At 46.1% G+C, this 20,593-nt stretch overlaps 1 protein-coding gene across 5 annotated transcripts in view; it reads left to right on the forward strand.

Moving 5' to 3' along the window:
- Positions 1 to 20,593, forward strand: part of KIAA1217 (KIAA1217 ortholog) — a 201,265-nt gene that overhangs the window by 175,193 nt on the left and 5,479 nt on the right. For 2 of the 5 annotated variants that reach the window (XM_054390019.1, XM_054390021.1), the window contains 7 exons: positions 4,861 to 4,991; positions 5,211 to 5,358; positions 7,319 to 7,817; positions 8,778 to 8,958; positions 15,142 to 15,296; positions 15,913 to 16,059; positions 18,944 to 19,063. In XM_054390019.1, coding sequence (XP_054245994.1) covers positions 4,861 to 4,991; positions 5,211 to 5,358; positions 7,319 to 7,817; positions 8,778 to 8,958; positions 15,142 to 15,296; positions 15,913 to 16,059; positions 18,944 to 19,063 — 1,381 coding nt within the window. The remainder of the gene's footprint in view (positions 1 to 4,860; positions 4,992 to 5,210; positions 5,359 to 7,318; positions 7,818 to 8,777; positions 8,959 to 15,141; positions 15,297 to 15,912; positions 16,060 to 18,943; positions 19,064 to 20,593) is intronic. The other 3 variants (XM_054390022.1, XM_054390024.1, XM_054390023.1) reach the window with 2 other exon arrangements.

The following is a 20,593-nucleotide window of genomic DNA, read 5'->3' on the forward strand; positions in this document are numbered from 1 at the left end:
ATGCACCTTTTATTTTCATTCCCCTGGATAATTCCCCTGAATAATAACCTTTTGAGATTTTTTTTTTTTACTATATTATTCATCCTCTTTTCTAAATAATTGATAATATGTTGAAAAAGCCCCAGCCTTAGCACTGATCCCTGTGGAACCCACCAGCAAACCACACTCACTGAGTAAGCTCTTTGTTGATCCTTTTACTTCACTTCAAGCACTTTATCCATGAGAGAATTTCCTCTTTTGTCCCATGGCAACTTTGCTTGCTTGAAAGCTTTTACTCAAATACCTTGTTGAAAACCTTTTGGGCTATAGTTTGTCCCCATGCTTTAATTGTTTCCTTGTGGATTTGTGAGACTTACCTTCTCTTCTCACAAATCACAATCAGTCCTCCCTAACATGGCATACTTATGCATCGGTCCACTGATTATTTAGTCCTTATTTTGATATCTGTCAATTATATCAGGACCGGGGAAGTGATTGTCCCCCTGTACTCAGCACAGGTGAGGTCACACCTTGAATCCTGGGTTCAGTTTGGGGGCCCTCACTCCATGAAGGACATTGAGGTGTTGGAGAATGTCCAGAGAAGGGCAACAAAGCTGGTGAAGGGTCTGGAGAAAAGGTTTGGTGAGGAGCAGCTGAGGGAGTTGGGGTTGTTTAGTTTGGAGAAGAGGAGGCTGAGGGGAGACTTCCTTGCTGTCTAAAACTCCCTGAAAGGAGATTGAGGTGAGGTATCAGATGATAGAAGTGAGGAAATGGCCTGAAATTGTGCTGGGGATGTTTATGTTGGAGATTAGGAAAAATTTCTTTCCTGCAAGAATGGTCAGGCATTGGAACAGGCTGCCCAGGGAAGTGGTGGAGTTACAAATCCTGGAGGTGTTCAAAAATGTGTAGACATGGAACTTCAGGACATGGTTTAGTGCCATGGTGGTTTTAGACTGATGGTTGGACTTGATGTTAGAGAACTTCTCCAACCAAAGCAATTCTATGATCAGTTTGAGTGTCAGTCTCACCAGAGTGCAGATGCCTGGATAAGTCTAGCCCCTTTTAAAAATAATCTATTTGCATCATCTATGACACTTCCCACCACTCTGATGCCAAAGCAATTTTAATCAAGAAGTTAGATGCTTAGCATTAACAGTTCAGCTGTTTCACCCTCAAGTTGCCATTGAACTCCAGGGCAAACAGCAGCTGGTCTGAGTGTTTTGTTACTCTTCATTGTGTCAGTTTCCTTGTAACCTGTTCTACTGACACGGCAATCTGAGAGGGAGCTTCTGATGCTTTTTGCCTGAAGAAGGATCTCAGCTTAAGCTAAGAGTTTGCCTTGGTTGCCCTGAGAGATGTGTAGATGCAGAAAAATAATTTCTCTTGTATTAGCCTTCTGAAGTAATAGGAGGGAGTCTCTTGTTAATTGGGTTTGCTCAGTCCAAGCTATAAAGCCAAGTTATGTCCACAGTTACAGGAAAGAAATGCTTCAGTTGCTGGATCTGCTTCAGGCTTTGGCTCCTGAGGGCTGAAGTTTCCTTTCCCTTCTAGTTAGCAACATAGGGCAGTGTGATGTGGTATCCCCTGAGTAATTTCAGGATCAGTTGTCTGGTTTGATAGTATCACTGTATGGAATCAAAGGGGTTTGTAATGGCCCTTTCATTTCATTTCTGCTCAAAGAACAAAGGGGGAAGAAAGCCATTGTCAGCTATATGGAAGCCTGTCCTTCATCCCCACGTTTCCAACAGTCATAAACCTACCTTAACAGTGTTCTCTGTTTGTTCCTGTCTCCTTTTTTCCCCACATGTGAACAAATTTAAGCTTCCGCCCTTAGGATTTTTGGGGTTTTTGTCGCATGGTGGATACAAATATCTGGGAAGCTGTTTTTCCAGCCCTGATCTCCAAAAGGGAGAGTGAGCACCCCATGATTCCCAAAGCATCACTGCCTGGCCTGAGTGCCAGTGTCAGAGCAGGGAGGATGCATGACTGTAGAGCACCCAGAAGGCAGGAGCCTTTGCACTGTACCTGAATTGGTTTTCCAGCTCCTCCCCAGGCTCTGTGGGCTCCCTTGCAAAGGCAGGCAAACCAGAGCAGGTAGCTGCAAACCAGAGCAGGGAGCTGCAGCAAAGGCAGGCAAACCAGAGCAGGGAGCTGCAGCAAAGGCAGGCAAACCAGAGCAGGGAGCTGCAGCAAAGGCAGGCAAACCAGAGCAGGGAGCTGCAGCAAAGGCAGGCAAACCAGAGCAGGGAGCTGCAGCAAAGGCAGGCAAACCAGAGCAGGGAGCTGCAGCAAAGGCAGGCAAACCAGAGCAGGGAGCTGCAGCAGCGCAGCCTCTGCCACTGAAGAGCACCCTGAGAGGCGTTCCCTTGCTGCCATCGTGTGGTGCACTGCATAGTTGCCTGCAAGGATGTTTGTGCTGCTGGAAGCTGGGGCTCCTCCAGTTCTCAAGGCACAGAGAAGTGGGCTTAAAATGGGAACAGGATCATTCACCTCGGCTTGCTTGTGTCCTGTTCAGAAGCAGCTTATGATTCCTCATTCAAAGTTGTTTTATAGCTTCTAAAATTCTTGGGCTTTGGATTGAGCTGAGCTCTGTTTGTGTGCACTTCATGTTCAGGTCCTGATGATACTATTTCTGTTTCTCTGTGTATCAGGACTGTTGTACTGCCATTTATTCTTATGCTTCCACTTTACACTCACCTAAATGTGGAGTGGTGCTGCAAGGGATTCTATCCTGTTTATCCCATTACTGACCACCTATTCCTTTCTTTTCCTTTCCATGTCACTTGTTCACTGATGTGGATCTAGGAAGAGACCTGCCTGAAAAGAAATAATTTTCTGCTGTTTTTTTCTGCTGGATTTCTCTTGCAGCAGTGGCTGTGCTGGTACAAGGAAAATATAGAATCATAGAATTGTTTCAGTTGGAAAAGACTTTTGAGATAGGTTAGGCCAACAGGAGGACTCTGAAGTGCCTTGTCCATACCTTTTTTGAACACCTCCAAGGATGGTGACTCCACCACCTTCCTGGGAATCCATTTTTAGTGCCTAATGAACGTGGAAAAGCAAGACTTGCAGTTCATAGAATCATAGTAATTATTTCATTTGGAAAAGACCTTCAACATCATCAAGTCCAACCATAAACCTAACACCACCATAGCCATTAAACCATCTCCCAAAGTGCCATCTCTACATGTTGTTTGAAAACCTTCAGGGACACTGACTTTGCCACCTCCCAATGCCTGACCACTCTTTCAGGAAAGAATTTTTCCTAATGTCAACCTAAACCTTCCCTGGCACAATTTCATTTCCTCTCATTGTATCACTTTATACTAGGGAGAAGAGACTGACCTCCACTTCATTCCAACCTCCTTTCAGGGAGTTGCAGAGAGCAATGAAATCTTCATTTTTTTCAGTCAATCAGCTTCTACCTTGGTTCTCTCGAAGGAATAGCAAAAGCTGAGTAGATGCAAGAAATGAGGCCCAAAATGAGGTTAAAAGGAGTAGCTGATTTGCTTTGCATTGCAATTAAACTGCTTCCCAGAATATTCCTCTTAGTAAATTTGGTATTTTAACAGAGGTGGATTTCTCTAGGAATAAATATTCAAGTGGTGATCCTTTTAAGGTATTCACATGGGTGTTTGTATAGTTGTGAATTTGGGGAGGGGCCAAGGGGATTGAGAAATTTTTAAGCTTCCATGTAGAAACTCCAGCTAAAGAAATATGGTCTGAACTTTAAATGGAAAAGTCATGGCTGCCCCCAAAACAAAAATGAAGTTTATGAGTCTGAAGGATTGTGAAAATTTGTGTGTTTTATGGAAGATACGGGGGAAATATTGGGAAAGGTGAGGAGTAAGCACCATATGGAGCCAGAGGAAGAACAGGATGGCATCATTTGGAATAAAACCCTCTGAAGTGATTCATTCATGACTCCAAATGTTGAGTGAGAGCTGCAGGCTGCATTCTTGCTATTTCAGTCTGGCTATTTGTGGAAACAGGACCCTATAGCCTGTCTAGCAAGTCCTGGCAGATCAGCAAGGTTGCATCAGGGGGCCAGTAGTGCTAGTTTTTGGGTTGTTACTGCACTGTTGGGCATCCCTTTGCATGCCATCAGCAACAAGAAAATGCAAAGTACAACCCAGTATCACAGTATATTAGAGGTTGGAAGGGACCTCAAGAGATGATCGGGTCCAACCCCCTGCCAAAGCAGCATCACATAGGGTAGTCCACACAGGAATGCATCAGGTGGGCTTTGAAAGTCTCCAGAGAAGGAGACTCCACAACCTCTCTGGGCAGCCTGTTCCAGTGCTCTGTCACCCTTACTGTAAGGAAGATTCTCCTCATGTTGAGGTGAAACCTTCTATGTTCAAGTTTGAACCTGTTGTTCCTTGTCTTATTGCTGTGAACCACTGAAAAGAGCCTGGCCCCCTCCACTTGACACCCACCCCTCAGATGTCTCACATTGATGACATCCCCTTTCAGTCTTCTCAAGACTAAGGAGCCCCAGGGATCTCAGTCTCTCTTCATAGGGGAGGTGCTCAAGGTACAGTGGGGCTTGCATCCTCAGAGGGCTGGCTGCTAGATGTGCTTTATCACCCCATCTGCCCTTTGTAGCTCAGCTGCCCTGAGGTCAATATGCTCTTCTCTAGCCTGGCACACAGATCAGTACCTTGGGCTAGTTACAAGCCTGTGCCTACACTGTGAGTGTCCAGCACCCTCACCTCCTTACAAGGTACCCTAATGGCTGTTTCTTCATCCTGTGATGTTAGACATAAAGACACCACAGTTGTGGTTTCTGGTTAGGTTTAGTCCATTCGTTTAGAATCCTTTAGTTGTAAATGGAAAGTCCTGCTTATGTTTTATCTTCACTTTTTTTTGTTGTGCCAGCGAGCTGGAGGCATTTGTTGAAGACCTGAAGAGGGACTCCAGTGCTTCCAGCAAGACAGTCACGCTGAAGGATGTTGAAGATGGAGCCTTTCTTTTGCGTCAAGTGGGAGAATCTGTTGCCACCCTGAAAGGTGTGTGCTGCTCCTTTCCTCTTCTGGCCCTTTTCTTTTAACCACAGTGGCTGAGAACAGTTGTACCTCTGATCTGGGGCATTAACTTTCACTTCCAGAAGGATTTAAAGTTGGGATTAAGGAGACGGTTGCACGGGCCCTGGAGAGAGGTAGACGCTTGTCTCTTTAACATTCACATCTATGTTTGAGCACTGAGCTTCCCAGCTGTTGTCTTTGCAGGAGAGTTCCCCACGCTGCAGAATAAGATGCGTGCAATACTGAGGATCGAGGTGGAAGCCGTGAGGTTCCTGAAGGAAGAGCCACACAAGCTGGACAGCTTGCTGAAGCGTGTGCGCAGCATGACCGACATCCTCACCATGCTCAGGAGGTGACTTTCACATTAGCTTCTTCAAAACTAAAGGATTGCCTCCAGCAGGCCTGGAACATCTTCCGGGTTTTGGGTTCTTACCCTTTTTCCTAGGAAATTCTGAGAAATGCAACTTGCTTTCAGTGTTTTATAGATTCTTCTTAGAGCCCCCTCAAGGGAAATCAAATTGGCTTCTCCTGTGCTCTGTGAGGTGTGTCTGTTCAGACCAACAGCTTCAGTGGTTGAGATCTTATGATTGAAACTAGCTCCCTCTGAACTCAACATTTCCAGATTTAAAAAGTCCCTGCAGCAGAAAGCTAACAGGATGGCATCAGTCCCATATCTGAGCTAAGTAACTGCAGACATTTACAGCAATCTAAGCTTGCAGAAATATTCTGATACTGAAATGTGCATCCCCAAAAACGTGATGGTAGGAATTAAACCAAGCAAAGATTCTAAATGGATGAGGATAGCCTAACCTTCTGTGCTGGAGCGAGTGCAGAGGAGGGCAAGGAAGCTGGAGAAGGGCCTGGAGGATAAATCTGATGAAGAGTGACTGAAGGAGCTGGGGATGGTTAGTTTGGAAAAGAGGAGGCTGAGGGGAGACCTCATGGCTGTGTACAACTACCTGAAAGGACATTGTAGAGAGGCTGGTGCTGGTCTCTTCTCACACAATTAGTGATAGAACAAGAGGGAATGGCCTCAAGCTGCAACTGGGTACATTTAGACTGGACAGGAGGAAACATCTTTTTACCAGCAAGAGTGGTCAGGCATTGGAATGTGCTGCCCAAGGGGGTGGTGGAGTCACCAACCCTGGATGTGTTTAAAGGTGGTTTGGATGTGGTGCTTGGGGGTGTGGTTTAGGGATGAACTTTGTAGAGTAGGGTTCTGGGTTGGACTTGGTGATCCTGAGGGGCTTTTCCAACATGAATGTTTCTGTGATTCTCTGAAAGAAAGAAACATTTTTCCATGTACTTGTGAACTCTTGCAAATTCTTTATTCTTTGCAAGGAAAATGTGTTAGAGAAAGCTGAAATGCTAGATGAAGTTTGTGTCCACTAAGTGCCAGTGTTTAGCTGTATTTGCCAGCACATATGAGCAGCAAATGACTGCTGATGTACAGGAGGCAACAGGCATTGCACTCAGGTCCTATTGGAAACCAGGGAGTCAAGCCAAGGTGTCAGTGGTGGTGGTCTCAATTTTACTTCAATTACAAGAAAATGTAAGTCATAAATCTATTGTTGCTACCATTATTCTAAAGAATGTAGGATTGTCATTGTTTCCATATATCCTGGAGCATATGTAAAATGGATTTGCCAGTCCTGGCAGCTGGATAAAGTGGTTTATGGAACAGATTTCCTAGGAGCCATCGCTTATTTTTCCATGTAGATAAACATCTATATCCTTTCTTGTTCATTTCCTTTTCTTAAAACCAACCAGTTGTTTCCTGTCTTAAACTCTTCAGGGCAAAAAAAAAACCCAACACAATAAGCCATGCATGCCAGAGTGTTACCAAAAGTCATTTTTTTTGCAGTGAAATGATGGATTAAGCCTCATAAAGTCTGTGTCAGTACTGGAAAACCTGATGGCATCTGATAGCTAGCTACATTCTGAAGCTCAGCCATTTCACAGCTAGCTGCCACAAGTAGTCAGCTCTTTAGATCCTCATCTCATCCCACCCCAAACTCTCGACAGACAAAACCTTGGGGAAGTATCACTTGAAGGTTTTCTTTTGGCAGTTTGTAAATATTTGAAAAGGCAAAACCATCCTAATTAGTGTGACCTCTCTAGAGCTCTGAGCCCCTGACTCTGGCAGGAAGCTATAAAATCACACAGCTGGGAGCATCAGGAGGCAAAGCCACCACTTTAATTTTTTTCATAGAGATGCTTATCCCTTCCAAGAGTTGATTGTTGCTTACTGCTCACAACTTGCCTGTGTGCTAACCATGTGCCATGCTGTTGTGTTCCATTTGGCTGGGCAGACATGTTACAGAAGGACTGCTGAGGGGTGTGGACCCATCCCAAGCCATGCAGTACTCTACCATGGAAAAGGCCACGGCAGCTGATGCCCTGAAAAGCCAGGAGGAGCTCAAGCATGCGCAGGGGCACGCACAGCAAGGCCTCACGGCAGTCACGTCAGAGAACCAGGTGTCATCAGTCAAGTCAGAAGTCATCCCCTTCTCCACAATGACAGTCCATCATGTGCAGAGCTCTCCTGTTGTCATCCATCAGTCCCAGCACTCATCAGCCCTGGTCAACCACACCCAGGCTTCACCCACTGCAGCCAGCCACAGTGAAGGTGCGCCGGTGGGTGGCCACCTCTCAGCCACCCCTACAGCCCCGCTGCAAGAGCCCACAGCAGGATCCCAACCTACACAATCCACACCAGCACAGGTCTCTGTCAATGGCACCACCATGCAAAGTCTTCTCATTGAGGAAATCCACAGTGCAAGCACCAGGAACCGAGCTGTATCCATTGAGGTATGGTGGTGTCCTCTCTTTGGCCCTGAGCTCCCAGTCTCACTCTGGAGACTGAAGCTGGCATTCTTCACATGCATTCTGGGGCTGCATATAGTTACCCCCTTACTCCACTCTGCAGTTCTGGAGATACCCTCTGGGTTTAGATGCAACAGGATAACAACATGTAACCAAAAGGAGGGGACAGCCTCTTCTCACAGCAAAGGGCAATGGATGTCAACTACAGCACAGGAGGTTCCACCTCAACACGAGGAGGAACTTCCTCACTGCGAGGGTCACAGAGCACTGGAACAGGCTGCCCAGAGAGGCTGTGGAGTCTCCTTCTCTGGAGACTTTCAAGACCTGTCTGGATGTGTTCCTGTGTGACCTGTGCTAGATTCTGTGGTCCTGCTCTGGTGAAGGGACTGGACCCAAAGATCTCCAACCACTAACATCCTGTGATCCTGTAAACTGTATTTTATTTTTTTAAAAATAACCTGTATTTCAAAAAAATACTAAAAGTAATTTTTTTAGAATACGTTCTCTTTGAACACTACTGTGATTTTCTGGCAACAATTGTACCAGTGAATTTCATTCACTCTTTAAATGTCCATATACATCTTTATGGAGAGGTAAGGGCCAAGGAATGTGAAGTTCCAGTGGTTTCACACAGACAACACCCAAGTGAACTCTCATGTCTTACTATAGAGTGCACTTGAATCACCAGTAAGGGGTGACCCAGTTTTACATTTTGCCTCTGCTCCTGTAGTGAGCAGTGGCCACTGTCAGTCTGTGGTGTACCTAGCACAGTGGGGTCACAACCAGTGTACAATCAGTAGCAATGTATTTCCTCCAGTTGCTGGATTGAAATGGAAAAAACCTCTCCATGCTGACCTGTAATGTTTACACACAGATTTCTGATGAAGTAAGTCACCACAACAGAAATCAGAGGGATAAATAGATGTTTTACTGATTTTTGTCTAGAAAGCTGAGAAGAAATGGGAAGAGAAAAGACAAAATCTCGATCACTATAATGGAAAGGAATTTGAAAAGCTCTTGGAAGAGGCCCAAGCCAACATAATGAAATCAATTCCTAACCTGGAGATGCCTCCCCAGACAGCAGCACTGCCTAAAGGGGATGCAGTGGAAAAGCTAGAAGTCTCAGGTAAGGTTTGCTAGAGTAAATGGTGCTATAGAATTGATTATCTGGAAGAGAGGTGCTTCTTTCTGCTGTCTAGAGTGGTTTCAGTTTATCTGTGTTCCTGATGGTACCTCTGAGTATGCCCCTGAGGAACAATGCAGGTCCTGTGGATAGGATGCAGTCATTTTGCAGATGCCCCAGTGTGGGTAACCAGCTTAACATGAATTTCCCTCTATTGCAGCTGAGAGTGAGTTTCTCCTCTAGTGAAGACTCTTCATGAGCAGGAGAGTAAGAGTACACCTTGCTTTTGACAGAGATGAGAGTATCTCTATGCCATACTATACCTACATTTAGTATACTGTGCTCAGTTTTTCACTTAGTAGTTTAGCATTACAGAGAGCTCTGGAAAGAGCCACAAAGAGTTTGAGCAGGAATGATCTTACCATCAGAAACCTAAACATAAACATAAACCTGTAGCCATATTTGTTATCAAAGATATGCTATTCAAGACATGTCTGAGGTTTCTGAGGGTAAGGAGGCCTTGAACTGGGCACAACATGTTCCAACAAGATCCAGCAGTTGGAAGCTGAAGCTAGAAAAAGCCACAGTAAAAGTTAGCTGTCAAATTGTAACATTCTGGGTAACTAATGACTGAAGTTTAAGTATGAACACATGGGATTCTCCACTACTTCAATTCTTTAAGGAGTACTGTTTCTTTCTGGAAGGCTGCTCAAGCAAAAGCTCTGTGCTTTTCACTTACAGGATTCACTTAACAGGAATCCTTGAACCTGTATGAAGTGGAAGGGCAGACTGTTTGATCTTGGTGTTCCTTGCTAACTTCCTAATCTTAGACTTTAAATACAAGCAGTGTTTTGGATGAGTCCCTCAGAGGTCTGAAAATGACCTGTGATGCTATATCACAGTTCTTGGGGAAGTGATAGATATGTGGGACAAAAGGCAGTGGGTACAAACTTGAACATAGTAAGTTCATCTAAACACAAAGAGGAACTTCTTTACTTGTTGTACAAGCTGCCTAGAGAAGTGGTGGAGTCTCTCTGGAGTCATTCAAAAGCTGCCTACATATGCAGTCTGCTCTAGGTGATCCTGGGGTTGGACTAGAGATGATCTCCAGAGGTCCTTTCCAACTTCCACCGTTTTGCAGCTCTGTGAATGAGTGAGAGTGACTTTCACAGTAAGACTCCACAGCTATGATACAGATATACCAAGTTTCAAGTCAAACAAGAATCAGACTGGCCCTGTAGCAAGCAAAAAAAAAAGGGCAAATGTCATAATGAAATTAATAGAAAAATATCTGTAGGATGCAGGAATCTGCTCAGCAGGTTTCCAGAACCAAGGAATTCTTAACAAATAGGAGGGAGTCAAGAGGACAGTGATGATGATGACCACAGCTCTGAGGAACAAAAAGAAAGAATTGGTTTTGTTTAGCATGAGGAGGTGAAGGCTGAGGAAGGGCAAAGCAATCTCTGAAAATAAAGAATGAAGCCCAACTTGCAGTGTGTGGGTAGAACAGCAGGAGAAGCTGGCAATTGCAACAAGGGCAATCCAGATTACATAACATGGGAAAAAACTTCACAGTGCTAAGGAAGGGGAAGCACTGCAGGTGGTTGTATGAGGCAGTGAGGAGGATGTAAAATCCCCATCACTGGAGAGGGATGAGCTCTCTGGCTGAGATTAGCATTGATCAAGAATTATATAGGTAGAGCAACTTTGTGGCACAGCATGATGGAGTGTCCTTCCAGTCCTGTTCCTTTCACAAGTTAACATAAAAATCCATGTCTGAATCTCCTCAAAGTTCAAGGGGCACAAAAGATGCCTCAGCCAAACCCTGGATTTCTCTCATCAGCCAAACATGAGTCAGCAGGCACACGAGGGAATTAACAATAGTCCATCTGGCTCAGGAGCCTGACAGAAGCATGGGAGATACTGTGAGCAGCACAGGACCTGGCCACCTTCTGCAGCCTGCTAGCACTCCCCCAGCACCCCCAGCTGACATTAGAGGGAATATCCCAACCTCCTCCTTTTCACATCCATTACTGACCTTTTACCCAGTGTTTTCCTCATACCTGCTTACACTATTTGCACTCCACAGCCGTGGCAGCAAGCTCCCATCTTGTGAAGGAGCTTTCCTTCATGTGGTCAAGCACTGGAACAGGCTGCCCAGGTGGTGGAGTCACCATCTCTGGAGGTGTTCAAAAAAAACATGTAGACATGGCACTTTGAGACTTGGTTTAGTGGGCATGCTGGTGTTGGGTTGGACTTGCTGATCTTAGAGGTCTTTTCCAACCTTCATGATTCTATGACTTCTCTGTGTCATGTTTGGAGTATTGCGTCCAGTTCTGGAGCCCCTGTTACAAGAGAGATATGGACATGCTGGAGTGTGTCCAGAGAAGGGCCACCAGGATGAGGAGAGGGCACAGTCTCAGGTTGTGCCAGGGGAGGTATAGGCTGGATGTTAGGAGGAAGTTCTTCACAGAGAGGGTGATTGCCCATTGGAATGTGCTGCCCAGGGAAGTGGTGGAGTCACCATCGCTGGAGATGTTCAAGAGGAGACTGGATGAGGCACTTAGTGCCATGGTCTGGTTGATTGCTTAGGGCTGGGTGATAGGTTGGACTAGATGATCTTGGAGGTCTCTTCCAACCTGGTTGATTCTATGATTCTATGAGCACAGACTGAGAGAGTTGGGGCTGTTCAGTCTGGAGAAGAGAAGGCTCCGAGGAGACCTTATTGTGACCTTCCAGTATCTGAAGAGGGCTACAAGAAAGCTGGGGAGGGACTTTTTAGGATATCAGGTAGTGATAGGACTGGGGGGAATGGAATAAAGCTGGAAGTGGGGAGATTCAGGCTGGTCATGAGGAGGAAGTTCTTCACCATGAGAGTGGTGAGAGCCTGGAATGGGTTGTCCAGGGAGGTGGTTGAGGCCCCATCCCTGGAGGTGTTTAAGGCCAGGCTGGATGAGGCTCTGGCCAGCCTGCTGTAGTGTGAGGTGTCCCTGCCCATGGCAGGGGGGTTGGAACTGGATGATCCTTGTGGTCCCTTCCAACCCTGACTGATTCTATGATTTTATAAATGGAGGTAGCTCAGTGTTTCATTCTGCACTCCCATAGGTGCTGCAGGCAGTGTAGAAGGAGCACTTCTGAGCTGCAGCAATGTGGTGTTGGGTGATGGTTGGACTTGCTGGTCTTAGAAGTCTTTTCCAACCTCTACGATTCTATCATCTATTTTAAAGCAGTGCATACTGGCTTCACTGAGGCCCCATAGTTCTGGTATTCTGCAATGTGACAAACAGCTCTGCATTCCCTTCCTAAAACCATGAAGGCATTGGACAAACATTGATCATACCCTGGAGGTGTCAGCCTGCCCCACAGTCTCCAAACTGCAAGCTTGCAGCCTTTCTTGTGCCCCCATCTAGGCCAGCTGCTCCCTCCCCAGGCTAGTTTCCATTGTCCTTCTCTACCACCACCATGTCCTCCTGGAGCTGCAGAGCCCAGAGCTGCGTGCTGTACTCAAGGTGTTTGGCAAGCAAGGATTTAAATAGCTGCAAAACAATGTCCTGGGGGCTGTGTAGAGAAATTCACGTTGATACTGGGAGGAGTGCACCTTCAACACTGATGTGTTGTGGCTCCTTGGGTGTTTCATAACATACACGTTTAAAATAAATTCTCTTGAAGCACATAAAATGATTTTAGACTTCTGGCACCGTTGATTGAGGTTTCTGGCTATCAGTACAATTAACTTGTATAATGTGTGGCAGAAAAAGTCAGTGAAAATAAATAGCATATGGGTGCAGTGAGCTGTGACATCTTTGCAAGTGCAGAGCACAGTGACAGAGAAGTTTTGTAACTTTTGGTTAACCAAGACACTCCTAGAATGCAGTTTTGCACAGTGCCTCACCAGCAGATTTGAGGAGAAATTCGCTGAGATCGAGATGTTTGCCTTCTGATGTGCATACTGAGCCCTGTAATAGGAACATCAACAGGGTAACAGCAAAACTTGGGCTTTAATATCTGAGTATCTCACAGGCCACCCAACTCTGCTGTGATTCAAGATGAAAATTGCAGTAGCAGCCTGCTGGTAGAAAACTGAGCAACAGAAGGAAAGAAAGACCACCTGCTTACTGCTGCAGACACTTTGGCCATAGATTAGCAATCCTCTCTTGGCTTTACTGCAGAACCCAGATAGATCACATTGCCAGGATGTGTTGGCTCAGCCATTCTCCACACAGAACCCACTTGAGAAAGTCTTTGTACACAATTTTGCAGATGTTCCTGTAAATACTCCTTTAATGTCTTTAACCCACATTTGTTATCGAGACTGGGAACTGACCTGTTGGAGAGCAGCATGGGGAAAAGGGACCTGGGGGGGGTCTTGGTGGGTAGAAGGATGACCATGAGCCAGCAATGTGCCCTTGTGGCCAAGAAGGCCAATGGCATCCTGGGGTGGATTAGGAGGAGTGTGGCTGGTAGTTTGAAAGAGGTTCTGCTCCCCCTCTGCTCTGCTCTGGTGAGACCGCATCTGGAATATTGTGCCCAGTTCTGAGCCCCTCAGATCAAGGAGGACCTCAGGGAACTGCTTCAGGGAGTCCAGCACAAAACCACAAAAATGTTGAAGGCAGTGGAACATCTCCCTTGTGAAGAAGGGCTGAGGGAGCTGGAGCTCTTCAGCTTGGAGAAGAAGACATTGAGGCTGCCCAGGGAGGTGGTGGAGTCAGTGTCCCTGAAGGTATTCAAAAAACATGTAGACATGGCACTTTGGGGCATGGTTTAATGGCCATGGTGGTGGTAGTACAGTTGATGTCACTAAGAACTCTATTGACCAGTCTAATGTAAAGTTTATCTGGAAATTCCCTCTTCTTACAGTCCTGCAAGAGAGTTCCAGGTAACCAAGGAGGCAGAGAACACAACAAACCGTTTCTCTAAGCTTAAGCAGCTTTGAAGAACATCTGAGCCAAGAAGGGAACAAAGAGGAGGCTGGCTCAGACAAGGGCTCCATCCAGTCCCAGGGTCCAGCTGGCAGAGCAGAAGAGCCTGACACAGCCTCAGGAGTGGGCAGTTATGCAATAACTTGCCCAGAGGGAATACGTAGCCCTGAACAGCTGGGTAATCCCAAAAGCAGGATGTTTTATCTATCTGGGTTATGTTTATTCCAGCTGTTTATATAACACTGAGTAGCTGCAGAAAGGTTGTCCTTCTCGCCTTTGAAAACAAACACTCTCAACAGCACTGTGAAACTGGTGGCTGTTACCATGTGTGATGCTGAGCTTGTGACCAAAAAAACAGGTCACAAGCAGGGCAATGCTGCTTCTGGGAAGAAACTGCTGTCTCATGACAGTAGGGAAGGGGAAGTGGCAGCTGGGTGGGGAAGCACGGTGGAAAGAGTTGGAGAAAACTGGTCCCAGAAGACTGGGAAATCAAGGGCTGGCTCTGCTCAGTTGTTGTGCTTGGTATGTCAATTTCATGGATTAGTAAAATGTATCTAGGGCTCTTATGTGGTAATTCAAGGGCACACTGTGCATTCCTGGAATACTTAGTAGTAGGTAAACTGAAAACAAATGCTGCCTTACCCTGCTGAGGGGTGAGGTGCAGAGGTGGTACCTCTAGAGCAGTGTTTGTGTTTTCCCTCTCAGCCTTTGCCTGAATTTAGCTAGTTTTGTCTAACTGTAAGACTGGCAAAACTTTTCAGCTCCTCTCCTAGCACCTTGCCAGCAGCACCTTCCATGCATAAGCAGAAACATGTTGACTTGGTGAGAACAAGAAGGTCCCAGGTTTGGTGTCTTGCTAGCATCCACATCAGTGGCCATGCTTTCCAAGGAGACTCCAGGGCCCTATCTGTAGGCAGGCTCCCAGCTGACCCCGCACCTTATGTGCTCCTTCACCATGACTGAGTTACCAACACGTGCTCTGCCATCACACCCGTACACTAAGGGCTGAAATCCAGCCACAGTGGCATGGAGGACAGGAGTTCTGCTGCAGAGCTCTGGCTGAAGTGACCCAGTTTGAGTAAGAACACCACTGCTGTCTTTAATTCGAAACAGTTCCCCTTGAATCCTAAACATGTTTCTGTTTATAGATTTTCAGCAGCTGGACCTTTAAGACTTTTTTTCTCTCCTTTCTAATTGAGACAGGGATGCAAACACTTTTTTTCCCCCTCCACCTGTGGTCAATTTGTGCTGCTCTGTTTACTTGCAGAAGAAGTTCCTGATGGAGAACAGGATAATGACAAGCTGACCAAGTCTCCACCTCCACCACCTCCACGGCGCAGTTATCTGCCAGGGTCAGGACTAACCACAACAAGATCAGGAGAAGTCGTCTATGCAGCCAGAAAAGAGGCTGCTGCTGTCAAGGTTGGATGATGCAGACTCTAAGCAGTCAGGCTGTTGATGAGTGGCTGGCACAGAGAAACATTCCCAGTCTTGGGCTGGGTCTATAAACCACAAAATAAGTTAAGGCAGAGCTCCATCCAGGAGAGCTACTGGAACTGCTTATCAGGAAGCACCGCTGCTAGGTCAAATGAACCAGAAAGGTTTGATCAGTTCTGTTGACAGGAGTCTTGCTGCTCTTATCTTCTAAGCAATGGAGAAGGCAAGTCACAGGCTGCTTTTGTTTAGAGTGGCAAGAAGATTAAAAATAAAAAAAAAAAAAACAACAACAAACATGCCTTAAACAGATGGGGGAGATCAGTTCAGATTTGAAAGTGTTTTTACAGAAATGTTTCAAATAAGTTTCTTGGGACTTCCTTCCTCCATCTGTTCTGTTCTCTAAAGGAATTGGAGGGAAGCCTTTTAACCAGTGGCCACACTATCACTTCAGCAACACTGGCTGATGAGGGAGCAGTCTGCTTAGAAAGAGGGACCTTACAACAGGGGAATCGCAGTAGTGTTGAATTTTCTCTCTTTGCTTTGCATCTGGAGGACTCAACTATATTACATTGCCTGTCTGTGCTTTTTCATCTGCTTGTAGGAATGCAGTGAAGATGCTGGGCAAGTAGGACAATCCAAAGCCTCCAAAGAGGAGCAGGCATTGCCTCGGAGCACAGGGCATGCTGTAGCATCAGCTGCAAAAGATGACGAGGAAGAGGAAGGAGATAAAATAATGGCTGAATTACAGGTATGCCTTTGGCTTGCATGTGGAGGCACCTGTGCCAGATATCACTTCTAAGACCTCAGCACAGTGTCTAGCCCACAACATGAAGGACAGTAGGTCTGCCAGTCTCACCAGGTCCCCATCCATTGCACTTTGCAGTACACATTTTGTAAGCACCACTCAAGTTTTGTTCAAGAGGTCTGGGACTGAGAGAGTAGTCAAGAATGCAGTGGTTGCTACTGGAGAATCTTACACATACAGATGGGACAAGTAAGATACTGGTGTGCTTTTGGTGGGATTGTCCCTGGCCTACCACTTCTCACTTAGTACCAGCCTGCCAAGGTGCTGGGAGCCTCTCACTTGTGTTAACATTGGAGGGAATAAAGAATATGGGGTCTGCTCCTGGCAGGTGGTGCTCACTTGTTCTGTGCTGTGGTGCAATGTTTCCTGGAGTGTTTGGACACTGAAACATTTCCTGTTCCCTCTGGTGTAGGACGTGGCAGTGGCACAGAAGGAATGCTGTCACACTGGTCCTTCACTTGGTAGCACACAGAAGCTGCTGTAGTTCAGGGGCAGCAATGCTGCACTAAAAGCCAACTGTTCCAGTTGGGCTCCATCTTCCCAGGGGCATCTTGTGTCCTCTTCCCTGCCCATGAAGGAAGGAGTTGTGGATCAGCTTAAGTGGCTGTCACTCCTGATGTTAGGGTGTTTCAGAGCACTGTCACCACATGAGGTGGTCCCTGCTGTCCACCTGCCAAAAGATGGGTTTGGTGCTGCCCAGGGAGCATTTGCAGCACAGGAGATGTGGATGTGGAGCAGTAATGGTTGTGTGTGATGAGTGCAGCCTGCCCCTTTGCTCAGCTGTCACTCAGGAGTGCTTCAGACAGTGTGGTTTGTGTAGAGCAGTGGCTTACCCATATCCCATTTGTGTGACAATGGCTAATGCAGCAGGAGAACTGGGGACACTGAAACTGTCTTAGCATCTCCTGTCTCTAGGAAAGTAACCTGGCTGCTGTGCAACTGGTAGCAATGAAGCAGAGGTTCAGGGTTAGACAGGGGGCTCAGGGGAGCTAAGGAGCAGAAATAGACATGGTAGCTCAACAGGGAATGAGTGTTTAAGTGATACTTTGGGGACAAGCAATGCTCATTTTAAACCAACAGCAAAATATCAGGTGTGTTTTAGAAGGTTGCCAGAGCATCATGGGTTAGAGAGGGCAAACTGCTTGATCCTGGAGCTACAGGCTCATTAGTCTGGTACCAGTCACAGGCAGGGTAATGGGAAGCAGGGTACGTGATTCAGCAGTGAAGAACTAAAGGACAGATATAAATATTTCTGCTAATGAATGCAGATCTGTCAACCCAAACAACAGCCTTTGGTCAGGTACAACAGATTTGGCTGCTGAAAGGGAATTGTATACCCAGAGACATTTCTGTAAATAATTCACTCAAATGTGATACAACATTCTGATAACATTCTGGCACCACAGAGTATACAAGAAAGAAACAACCCTGTCACAGAATGATTGAGAGCTGGCTGGCTCTGAAAATGCTGCTGGTTATAGTCAGGTCCCATTGGGATTAGCTACAGTGTCATTCTCTGGAAAAACATTTAAAATCCTTACTGTCTACATCAGCTTACTTCAGACTAGTGGGGTATGAGAGCAGGGAGATGATAGCAGACACTTAATAGTCATCATGCAGTCACCCAAATAGAAAGCCCAAGTGAAAAACAACAAAATGTGGGCCAGACCACAACTGCCTGTCCTGGAAAGAAACAGGAGCTGCAGTCATAAGCTGACAGGCACTCCCAAGCCAGTGCTGTGGCCAGGAAGTCACTGTCTGCTTTGCATGGTGTTTATATCTCTCTGTGCAGGATCAGGGAGATCAGCATTGAGCTGCTCCATGGTTATGTGTCTGTGTGTCAGAAGCAGCTCTACACTCCAATTTTTGCACTGGACTTTTGGATATTGTTACTTTCCTCACTTTGCATAAACATGCTCTACCTACAAGGAAGACAATGTCCAAAGAACACTCCTGGTTCTTAGTTGTAATCAGAGCTACTGATTGCACGAGAGTGGCCAGGAATTAAAGCATTTCCCTAGTACATGGTACAAGAATATAATCTTCTTGTATGTCATGGTGTGTTTGACTCCTGTCAGCACTCTTCCCTCAGTCCTCTGGCTGGCAGAGATGTTCTGCCTATACATCTCACTGAAGGCAAACCATGCCAGCAGAGGCCTTCAGAAATGCCAGTGATGCACACTTGCAGCCAGCACTATGCAGTGCTGGCAGTGATGGTTCAGCTCCTCCAGATGCAGGAGCCAGAGGGATAGAGAAATCCAAATGAAATGGAAAGAAGATAGCAAGATAAAGGGCTGAAAACTCCAGGTCATGCCCTAAGGTGCACGTGATGGGAGGCCCATAGGTTGGAACCATCACCATCTGGAGCCTTAATGAAGACTGTGGCAAAGACACATCTCCCAGTCCCCAGTTTTAATAACAGTTTGTGTGGGGAGAAGGAGAGTTATGTAGCACTTCCAGGATTATCAACCAGCAGGAAATAGGTATTGTCACAAGCCCAAAATTAGTCATGGGCTTTCTAGTTAAGTATAAATAATTTGCAGCACCTCTGTGTGATTTCACCTCCCCCTCTGTTAGAAGTCCAGCTCATCTCTCTGTAGGGAACGTTGTGGTCAGTGTGATGAGTTAGAGTCAGTCCTGGCAAACTGGAAGGGATGCCCCTGTTAGTCTGATAGGCTCATGAGATGATAGAGATTTTGAGACTGTAGCTCACATTGTTGAGCTGTGACTGTTAAAAAACAAATGCTCCTTTTGTAGTTGGTTATCTCCAGACATTTCTGTGTAAAAGCTCCTGGTCTCCTGATAACCTGCAGTATTTATTTCCTAGGCTTTCCAGAAGTGCTCTTTTATGGATGTAAACTCAAACAGTCATGCTGAACAGTCCAGAAATGATGCACATGTTAAAGACATAAGGCCTGGGACTTTAATGCATCACAAGGAAAAGAAGGTAACAAGTGGCACTTGTAACCATGCCACCCGGTCTTGGCATAACCTTCTTTCCTTCAAAACTAATCTTATATCTTGTGTCCTGTTCTCTCTAACCCCTGCCCACCACTGCCCAGTGCTTTCCTTCCCTTTGTCTCAGTATGGCTCAGAAACACTCATACAGAAGCTTTTCTCAGTGTGTTATGTGACTCCTCAGAAATTATGCAATGAAGGTTTATGATTCTGTGAGATATAAAAGAGGCTCTATCGGTTTCTGCCAAGGAGATGCTCTAAGTCCTTAAAACATCCTTCCTGTGCTGTTCTGGAAGTGGATGGTGAAGCATCTCTCTTATGCCTTGGGCTGGTCTTGAGAATTAATGGTTCATCTCAGGAGACACTTTAAAGAATTTCTGCTTTATTTTGCTTTGTTTATTGGTCCCAGAAATGGTTATGAGATATTCAGAAGTCCCATTCAGTGTATTGGAAAAGAGCATCAAGGTGGATGGGCTGAGTTTGCCCTTACTCTCTGAAAGCTAATGCCCAAGATTCTCTGGACAGAGGACTTAGACGTGGAAACATGAGGAAGAATTATTTCACTATGAGGGTGGCAGAACAGTGGAACAGACTGCCCAGGGGGGTTATGGAGTCTCCTGCTCTGGAGATACTCAAGACCCACCTGGATGAGTTCCTGTGTGACCTGGTATAGGTGATCCTGCTTTGGCAGGGGAGTTGGACTGGATGATCTCTCACGGTCCCTTCCAGCCCCTAACATTCTGTGATTCTGTGAAAGCTCCTTTGCCAGGTCCCTAAGGCAGAGCAGGACCAACCTGCCCTAACCACAGTGAGCTGCATCTGCACATGGCACTGCAGCTGTAACCCACAAGATGATGCCTAGACAAGATGACACCTAGATAACGAGATGGTGATGCTTGATGTCTTATTAGCATCAAAATCCACAACTCCCAGGTCAGAGCATTGCATATATGGACTTGGCTTGGAGCTGCCCAAACAGCTCTAAAGCTGCAAACACCTGGCTGGTTGAGGATACAAGTTCATGGATATGAGTAAAAGGGGGAAAACTGGCTTTGTTTTGGTGTGTGTGTGACAGTGTTACAGAGCAAAAAACTGTGTGACTGTGTCTCTGAAGGTCCTCATTACTACTCAGAATGAGAAGATGATATTGTTTCATGAAAGCCTGGGTCAGCACTCAGGACACTGCACACCCTGCAGCGCAAATGTTTTTTGAATGGTGCTGCCATAATCTGCTATTCATTGGGATAACTCAGAGGCCAGGAAATGAAGGTTAATGAGAGCTGGTTTTGTCATCTGGCAGGACAGAGTGTTTATTGGCTTGAAACGTGGGCCCTTGTGGTCATGATAAACTCACAGAGGAAGTGACTCTTCTTGTGATTTGCTTTTTTTAGTAGAAGGGCAGCAGTTCCTAAAAGGAGAGATTTGGTACCATGCCACCACAGGTGCTTGTTGTAGTGGTGCTTGGAACAAGTGGAACTTGCTACAAAGGGTATAGAGAAATGGGACCTCAGTCAGTGGG

The sequence above is a fragment of the Indicator indicator genome, chromosome 20 (assembly GCF_027791375.1).
Source record: "Indicator indicator isolate 239-I01 chromosome 20, UM_Iind_1.1, whole genome shotgun sequence".
Lineage (NCBI taxonomy): Eukaryota > Metazoa > Chordata > Aves > Piciformes > Indicatoridae > Indicator > Indicator indicator.